At 53.7% G+C, this 9,011-nt stretch overlaps 1 protein-coding gene across 2 annotated transcripts in view; it reads left to right on the top strand.

Annotated features, from left to right (window-relative positions):
- The window catches only part of PPP1R13L (protein phosphatase 1 regulatory subunit 13 like), a 16,748-nt gene extending 8,315 nt beyond the window's left edge, over positions 1-8,433 (top strand). For both annotated transcript variants that reach the window (XM_047789605.1, XM_047789604.1), the window contains 6 exons: positions 887-1,341; positions 4,414-4,545; positions 4,638-4,771; positions 4,877-5,043; positions 6,914-7,113; positions 7,852-8,433. In XM_047789605.1, the coding sequence (XP_047645561.1) occupies positions 887-1,341; positions 4,414-4,545; positions 4,638-4,771; positions 4,877-5,043; positions 6,914-7,113; positions 7,852-7,890 (1,127 nt within the window). In that variant the 3' untranslated portion in view covers positions 7,891-8,433. The remainder of the gene's footprint in view (positions 1-886; positions 1,342-4,413; positions 4,546-4,637; positions 4,772-4,876; positions 5,044-6,913; positions 7,114-7,851) is intronic.
- The last annotated feature ends 578 nt before the right edge of the window (positions 8,434-9,011 follow it).

Here is a 9,011-nt window from a genome sequence, read left to right as displayed (position 1 = left end):
AAGCCCTGCTAGGAGTTCCCATCGTGGCGCAGTGGTTGAATCTGACTAGGAACCATGAGGTTGTGGGTTCGATCCCTGGCCTTGCTCAGTGGGTTAAGGATCCGGCGTTGCTGTGAGCTGTGGTGTAGGTTGGTGGCTTTAGCTCCGATTTGACCCCTAGCCTGGGAACCTCTGGGGGAAGTGGCCCTAGAAAAGGCAAAAAGATAAAAAAAAAAAAAAAAAAGCCCTGCTAGAGGCGTGAGAGCAAGAGGAGAGCATCAGGTACCAGGATTCTAGTCCCAGCAGTTTTTTGCTGAGATGTTCAGAGAAGAAATTCTTAGAATCTTAGAACGTCTATCATAATGGTCAGAGAAGAGATTCTGGAATCAGAACTGAGTTCAAACCTCAGCTGGGTGGCTTTGGGCAACTGGCTCGCCCTCTCTGAGACTCAGTTTCTCTTTCTATAATAAGGAGATGAGGGAGTTCCCATGTGGCTCAGCAGGTTGAAGATCTGGTGCTGTCACTGCAGCAGCTTGGGTGGCTGCTGTGGTGCGGGTTTGATCCCTGGCCTGGGAACATGGCATGGGCACGGCCAAAAAAAAAAAAAAAAAAAAAAAGGCAACCACAACCCAAGATGCTAGCCGCATCTACCTTATAAGGTAGTGGTGAGGACTGAGTAAGACAGGCATGTAAAGCTCAAGGCACATGCTAAGTGCTTAGTAAGTAGGGGATGTCATGATTGTCTATTATCCACAACCCAGGGAAATTACAGCTCAGAGAGAGCAAGGAACTGGCTTGAGGTCACACAGCAAATCAGGCACTGATTGCAGGTCTTGGAAGTTGTGAGGAGGGAGTCTTGAGGGTCTCCCAGGGACCCCTCCTCTGATGGGGCTCTCGTTCCTTCTAGGCCTCCCCAAACCTCCTGCTGAGCTAGAGCCTGAGCCAGAGCTGGAGGGGCTGCTGACACCAGTGCTAGAGGCTGGTGATGCAGATGAAGGCGCTGTCACTCGGCCCCTTAGTCCCACGCGGCTGCAGCCAGCACTGCCGCCCGAGGCGCAGTCAGTGCCTGAGCTGGAGGAGGTGGCACGGGTGCTGGCAGAGATTCCTCGGCCCCTCAAACGCAGAGGCTCCATGGAGCAGAGCCCCGCTGTAGCCCTGCCTCCCACCCACAAGAAGCAGTACCAGCAGATCATCAGCCGCCTCTTCCATCGACATGGGGGCCCTGGGGGGCCTGAGCCTGAGCTCTCTCCCATCACTGAGGGATCCGAGGCCAGGGCAGGGCCCCCTGCTCCTGCCCCACCAGCTCCTGTACCAGCCCCAGCTCCGCTCCAGAGTAGCCCACAAGAGCAGCCACAGAGCATGGTAAGTGATATAGGAGGCAACTGGGGTATATTAGCCCATGGAAGCATCCCTTCCCATTTAGGATAATACCTGGAAATTGCACACCTCACATATTCTGCATCCCACAGGCCAGGAACCCAGGTGCAAGGGAGGCTGGGAAATGTAGTTTTTAATGTAAGTGTACCTGTATTCAGAAAAAAGGGAGAACATATATGGTGGGGCATCCAGAAGTCTTGGCCACACGGAGACTTTCTCTGCTCCTCTTCAGCAACCTGTGGCCCCAGGTCTTCCCTTCAGGAACCTTAGAGTCTTACAACCTGGAAGACTGTCCTGGCGGGACAGTGGGCTTACTCTGGGATCTGAAAAGCCTGCCTGAATCCGGGCGGTCACCATTTCTCTCCCTGGTTGCCACGTGGTCTCTGCTGTCCACCTTCTCTGGGGACCTGATCTCTCCTCTTACACCTCCGCAAGCCTGTGCCATGGCTCGAAATGGCCCTCCCAGCCCTGGCTCGAAATGATCTCTCAGTTCAAGTCCGTGGTGTCCTCTGACTCTAGTCAGAACTTCCTCCAAATTTTTAAGAACAAGTCTCTGGTCTCTGAGGTTGTGGTTCTCTCAAGTTGTCGTGGTCAAGTGCACCTGCTGCAGTGCTAGGCTGCCTGGGTTCCAGTCCCAGCTCCACAGCGCTTATCAGCTGTGCAGCCTTGAGCCAGACACTTAGCCTCTCTGGGTCTCGTTTCCTCATCTGTAAAGTGAGGAGGAGAACAACCATGGGGTTGCTGTGAGGAGTAAATACATTAATAGAGCGCATAGACTACCGCCTGGTACTTAACTCTCAACTACTGTTGTAGTGGTTATCATTTGTTCTTGGTCCAGTTTCTGCATCTTGGCTGGAGGTTGGGGTGTAGTCACACGGAACAATCCTGACTGCTCCATGTGGGTAGGCGGAGGGAGGGGAGCAATTCCCAGAGAAGAAGTGGGGACCAGGTGACCCCCAAATGCTTATTACCAGGCCCTTCTGAGGGGAGAGCCGAGAAATGTAGAGGCTCAGGATCTTGAAATCAAGGATGGAAGAATGGGGGCTCCCATCATGGCGCAGTGGTTAACGAATCCTACTAGGAACCATGAGGTTGCGGGTTTGGTCCCTGCCCTTGCTCAGTGGGTTAACAATCCGGCGTTGCCTGAGCTGTGGCATAGGTCGCAGACAAGGCTCGGATCCCGCGTTGCTGTGGCTCTGGCGTAGGCTGGAGACTACAGCTCCGATTAGACCCCTAGCCTGGGAACCTCCATATGCCTTGGGAGCGGTCCAAGAAAAGGCAAAACAACAACAACAACAAAAAAGAATGACAACATTTTGAAATGGTCAAGTTGCCTTATTGCAGAATCACCAAGTCCCGGCCAAAGAACTTGAAAACTCACAGAATTCAATAATGAAATCCCGGCATGACAAAATCAGAACAATGAGATTTCAGAATCTTAGAGCATTGAAGGTTTGCACTAGATCTTAGAATTAAAAATGTAGTAACATGGAGTTCCCTGGTGGCCTAGTGGTTAAGGATATAGGATTGTCACTGCTGTCACATGGGTTTGATGCCTGGCCTGGGAACTTCTGTATGCCATGGGCATGGAACCCCCCCAAAAAAAAGTAACACAAACTCTGGTTATTACTGTTATTGAAGCCATCAAATCTGAAAACTAAATACTCATCATTTGAAACATAAAAACAGATTAGTGCACAAATATGTTATGATACAGAATTTTATTTTAAGTGAACATTTTCCATGAGAATCAAAAGGCCAAAATCACAGCATTCAGAGAGAACCACTATTAACATTTTGAGTATTTCCTTCCAATCTTTTGGAATGAAATTCTAACCATAAAATATCAAGTTCTCAATCACAGAATCCTGGGAATGCAGTGTCCTAGGTACTCAGCAATTTGAAATGGCACAACCTCATATTTCTGGACTCACAACACATTGGTTTTTTTTTTTGTCTTTTGGCTATTTCTTGGGCCGCTCCCGCGGCATATGGAGGTTCCCAGGCTAGGGGTCCAATCAGAGCTGTAGCCACTGGCCTACGCCAGAGCCTCAGCAATGCAGGATCCGAGCCGCGTCTGCAACCTACACCACAGCTCATGGCAATGCCGGATCGTTAACCCACTGAGCAAGGGCAGGGACCGAACCCGCAACCTCATGGTTCCTATTTGGATTCGTTAACCACTGTGCCACAACGGGAACTCCTCACAACACATTGGAAACTTGAAAAAACTGAGCATCAGAGGATTTTGAAATCAGTGGCTCTTGGGATCTCCAAATTCCAGAATCTTGAAATCATAGACACCAAAGACCAGAATCACAAATGCTATATGCTCAGAATAAATGAATTTTGGAGTTCCTGCTTGGCTTAATGGGAATGAATCTGACTAGTATCCATGAGGACACAGGTTCGATCCCTGGCCTCCCTCAGTGGGTGAAGGATCCGGGTTGCCATGAGCTGTGGTGTAGGTCACAGATGCATCTCAGATCCCACAGGGCTGTGGCTGTGGCATAGGCCAGTGGCCACAGCTCCAATTCAACCCCTAGCCTGGGAACCTCCATATGTTGTGAATGCAGCCCTAAAAAGACAAAAAAATAAATAAATAAAAATTTGTAGGATGACACATGAAAATCAAAAATAAAAAAGCACAAGGTATAAATTAGGATGTTTATAATAGATAAAGATCCTAATTCCAAACATCTAAAATTAACACTTGGTAACACCTTGCCGTGTGTGCTTCATAGCATTTATTTTTTAATAAAATGAATGAAGCTGTATGGACTGAATATCTGGCTTCCACAATCATCAGCTTGGTCTCCCAGCTTCCTCTCAAGTCGACTCCCTGACTGTTGTAGGGAAGCAGTAGCTGTAGAACTGAGGTGCCCTCCTCCCCATGGCCTTCTGGACTCGGGCTCTGTGCCTTCCTGGATTCTAATCCCAGCCCTGTTGTAGCTGCATGACTTGGTTCGGCTGCCGCCTGGTTTCTGAACCTCTGTTTCCCCTTCGGAGAAATCAGTATCTTAGCCAGCCGCTGAAATGCCTCGCCCTGTCCCCCAGGAGATGCGCTCCGTGCTGCGGAAAGCCGGTTCCCCGCGCAAGGTCCGCCGCGCGCGCCTCAATCCACTTGTGCTGCTGCTGGACGCTGCGCTGACCGGGGAGCTGGACGTGGTGCAGCAGGCGGTGAAGGAGGTGAGTGCCGCCCGAGGGCAAGCGGGGTCGGGGCGGTGGCGGCCTCCGGCTGGCCGCTGCAGACTGAGCCTCGCGGTCCCCCGCCCGTCCAGATGAACGACCCGAGCCAGCCCAACGAGGAGGGCATCACCGCCCTGCACAACGCCATCTGTGGCGCCAACTACCCTATCGTGGACTTCCTGATCGCGGCGGGTGCCAACGTCAACTCCCCCGACAGCCACGGCTGGTGAGCCCTGACCGCGTGCGGCCTGCGGGGGCTGGGGGGCGACTTGAGGTGGGGACCGCGCTGCGGGCCACCTCGTGGCCTCTCACGCGTGCCTCCCACGCCCAGGACACCGTTGCACTGCGCGGCGTCGTGCAACGACACGGCCATCTGCACGGCGCTGGTGCAGCACGGCGCCGCAATCTTTGCCACCACGCTCAGTGACGGGGCCACTGCCATCGAGAAGTGCGATCCCTACCGCGAGGGCTACACCGACTGCGCCACTTACCTGGCAGGTGCGAGACCAGGCTGGGCAAGCCAGGTTCGGGGGAGGGGGTGAAGGGCTGGGCCACCCAGCTGGCAGGTGTTGTGGCGGAGAGTGGGGTGGGGAAGGCGGCAGAGAGACGTGGTAGCTGTATCAACAGTTTGGCAGCATCAGAGAGGAGGGGCCAGCGGGATGGACCACCTCTCCGCGTGAGAGGGGGACTGGGCCTCCCACCTGGCAGGTGCAAGAAGGGTCTGTGGGGGGAGCAGAATGTGCCACCTTCGAGGGAGAGGGGTCAGGGGAACTGAGCCACGCAAGCTGGACCCCTGTGGGGAGGAGATTGCGCTGCTTTATCCGCTTTTTTTGTTTTGTTTTGTTTTGGTCTTTTCTAGGGCTGTACCTGCGGCATATGGACGTGCCCAGGCTAAGGGTCAAATGGGAGCTACAGCGCGGGCCTACGCCACAACCATAGCAACGTGGGATCCCAGCCGCGGCTGCGACCTGCACCACAGCTCACAGCAATGCCAGATCTTGAACCCACTGAGCGAGGCCAGGGATCCAGGGATTGAACCCACAACCTCATGGTTCCTAGTCGGATTTGTTAACCACTGAGCCACCACGGGAACTCCCTGCGCTGCTTTATCTGCTTCTCATCTACAGGGGTGGGGAGTGGGACGTTCCAGCTACCATCTACCTGGCTTACGGCTGGGCCCCGGGCTGTGCTACCTGTGGGAAATACAGTACCACACAGGTGACAGGTGAACAGGCCATGCCTTCTGGGGAGGGACTTGGGGACTCTTCCACTTGTAGGGAGTCATGAGGCTGTACCATATATCTCCAGGAGGGAGGGGTCACATCACCTCAAGAGGTGACGGAAGAAACTCTGGAGACTGTACCCTGGGGGTGTGCCTGGGCTCCGTTCTGCACCCTTGGGAGGGGCCAACCGTACAGTAGGGTAGAGTTTGGAACTTTACAGAGTTGGAGGAAGGCAGGCTGTAGGACCTGGGGGTAGGACAGTGTTATTGAGAGGTGAGCCTAGAGGGACTGCGACAGCCTCTGTGCTCTGGCAGAAAGTGGGGGGGGAGGCAAGGGGCTATAACATCTGCCTTGCGGGGGAGAAGCAGCTGGCAGAGATTGGACCACTGGGAGGGGGGGAGGAGAAGTAGACCGTCCGCTGCAGAAGGGAAGGGCGGGAACCTTTGCAGAGGAGGATTGTGACCACGTTTATCACAAGCAGATGGAGCCTGTGAGATAAGAGGATTGTACAGTCCTACCTGCTTGGACCTGGGGAGTTCCGCGAGGGCGGAGCACGCGTGGGGCCGGGGGAGAAACTGGAACACAGTGGGCTGAACCACTAAAGAGGGGGAGCGCGGTGGACTGTACCATTTGGAAAGGGTGGGAATTTTACCTTGTGTGGGGCGGGGGGGTGTTGGCGGGCGGGGCTTTCTTGCAGGCTCTACTGTCTGGAAAATTATTACATCCTCCTGGAGACTTTATTTTTTGGGGAGGGGGACTAGTATGCCTGCACCCCCTGAATGGGGAGAGTTGGGACAGCTTCGTGGGGAGGAGTAGCGCTATACCGTCTGAAGGAGAGGTTGGGTCCACCGTGGAGACTGTACCGCTTAAGCAGGGGTTGAAGACGGTACTTCTGGGAGTGATACGGAGCCTACTGACCCAGCCTTGGGCGCCCCAGTGTTTTAGACATTGCCCGTTCTGGCAGCTGACTCCAGTTCCGGTGCCCCTCTCCAGACAGGGGTACACAACTTTTCTGGGGGCTTAGTCCCCCAGGTGGCGCCCTCCAAGTCCCAGGGTCTCTTCCTTTCCCAGCGTGTCTGGTACCCCTGTGTGTTCCCAGCCCCCCAGGACCGGGCGCTCACGATCCGTGCCGTTTCATGTTTCAGACGTGGAGCAGAGCATGGGGCTGCTGCACAACGGGGTGGTGTGCGCCCTCTGGGACTACAGCGCCGAGTTCGGGGACGAGCTGTCCTTCCGCGAGGGCGAGTCAGTCACCGTGTTGCGGAGGGACGGGCCAGAAGAGACGGACTGGTGGTGGGCCTCGCTGCACGGCCAGGAGGGCTACGTGCCCCGTAACTACTTTGGGGTGAGCCCAGAAGGGATACAGTGCGCGCCTCTTGATGGCTGTTTAAGGAAAGGGGTGATCCCATTAAAAAAGAGAGGCAAGAGGGACAGCCCATTATACTGGGATGGAGGGGAGGTCAGAAGAGTCCATTTTCCGTCGTGGGGAGGTGAGGAAAGAGCCCATTGTAATAACGGGGGAGGTAAAGGAGAGCCCCCTTCTTCTTTTTTTTCTTTGCTGTCACTTGGCATATGGAAAATCCCAGGCCAGGGATCTAACCCGCGCCACAGCAGCGACCTGAGCCGCTGCAGTGACAACGCCAGATCCTAAAGCGCTAAGAACCCCTCCTTGGTGATACTTACCAGTGCTGCCTTACTGGTTATTTGACTGGTTCGTGCTCAAGAAATACTCGTTATTATCTCTAGTTATATTCACCGGAAGGTAAAGAATGATATATTTTAGCCGCGGGGAGCCGTGAAGAATCCCGTTTTGGGTAAGTGGGAATTAGATGGAGAAGAGTCCCGCCCAGACAGCCACGGTTTTTATGGCCCAGTGGGAGGCTCAGAATATTTCTTTTCATCCAGCCGGCTGCTGATTGGAAGGCTCCCTCTGTGGTTTGGGAGATGCTGGGAGAGTCCACTAGGAAGGGATTGGAGGATGGAGACAGTCCTTGTGTTTGGGGGTGGGTCGGGTGACTATTAAATTTGTGGGTGGAATGAGGGGGTGGGGCTCCTGGTATCTGAAGATTCTGTCTTCCCTCAGCTCTTTCCCAGGGTGAAGCCTCAGAGGAATAAAGTCTAGCTGGAGAGGACATTTCCAAAGGACGGGGAGGAAGAAGCACTGCCTTCTCGCTGCACCTCCTCCTCCTCCCCTTACTGCTGCATCTCGCTCTGCCCCAGGCCCTTGCAGGGTGGGGTCCTTGCCAACAGCTCTCTGCTTCCCTGGAAGCCCTGGGGAGAAGGAGAAGCCCAGCCTTAAGTTTAGAAACCTGCCTTAGCTGTAGGAGGTCGAGGTGGGGCGGGGAATCTTTGGGGGCCAGAGAGACCCCCCCCCATCTGCCAAATCAGATCCCGTCCAAAGTGCCTCCTACTCTCACTGCCAACTTACCCCACCCCCATCCTCCGCCCCCCAAAACAGACAACCTCCCATCCCAGGGGAGCCTGGGGTGGGTCACCTCCACCCCCATCTCTACCAGCAGCGTTCAGGGCCCAGGTGAGGCATAGCCACCTCTGCCAGCCTCCTTGCCCCACCTGTCCCTAGTCAGGTGACTTCACACATCGCTGGTTTTATAACCAAATAGGGAAGTTTTTCTTTATAAATAAAGGTAGTTTGCACAGAAATTGACTTCCTTCTCTTTGAACTTTGTTCTGACTTAGTAAGTGCTTATCATTGGTCTTATTTTTGGTAAACCTTTTTCTTTTTTCTTTCTTTTTTTTTTTTTTGTCATTTTGGTGTTTCTTGGGCCGCTCCCATGGCATATGGAGGTTCCCAGGCTAGGGGTTGAATTGGAGGTGTAGCCACTGGCCTACACCACAGCCACAGCAACGCGGGATCCGAGCCGCGTCTGCAACCTACACCACAGCTCATGGCAACGCTGGATCCTTAACCAACTGAGCGAGGCCAGGGATGGAACCTGCAACCTCATGGTTCCTAGTTGGATTCGCTAACCACTGAGCCACGACAGGACCTCTTTTTTGTTTTTTGTTTGTTTTTTTCCCAAAGCTGGGGCATGCAGAAGTTCCTGGGCCAGGGATCGAACCCACTCCACAGAAATAATCAGAGCCACAGCAGTGATGACACGAGATCCTTAACCTGCTGATACACCAGGGAACTCCTTTTTGGTAGTATCTTGATCTTTTTTCATGTTTTGGATTCCTTTATGTCTTTAAGCGTCTTTAGATTTGTGATGTTATAGTGTATAT

This window comes from Phacochoerus africanus, chromosome 8 (genome assembly GCF_016906955.1).
Source record: "Phacochoerus africanus isolate WHEZ1 chromosome 8, ROS_Pafr_v1, whole genome shotgun sequence".
NCBI classification, from domain to species: domain Eukaryota; kingdom Metazoa; phylum Chordata; class Mammalia; order Artiodactyla; family Suidae; genus Phacochoerus; species Phacochoerus africanus.
This window is presented reverse-complemented; position numbering and strand designations above follow the sequence as displayed.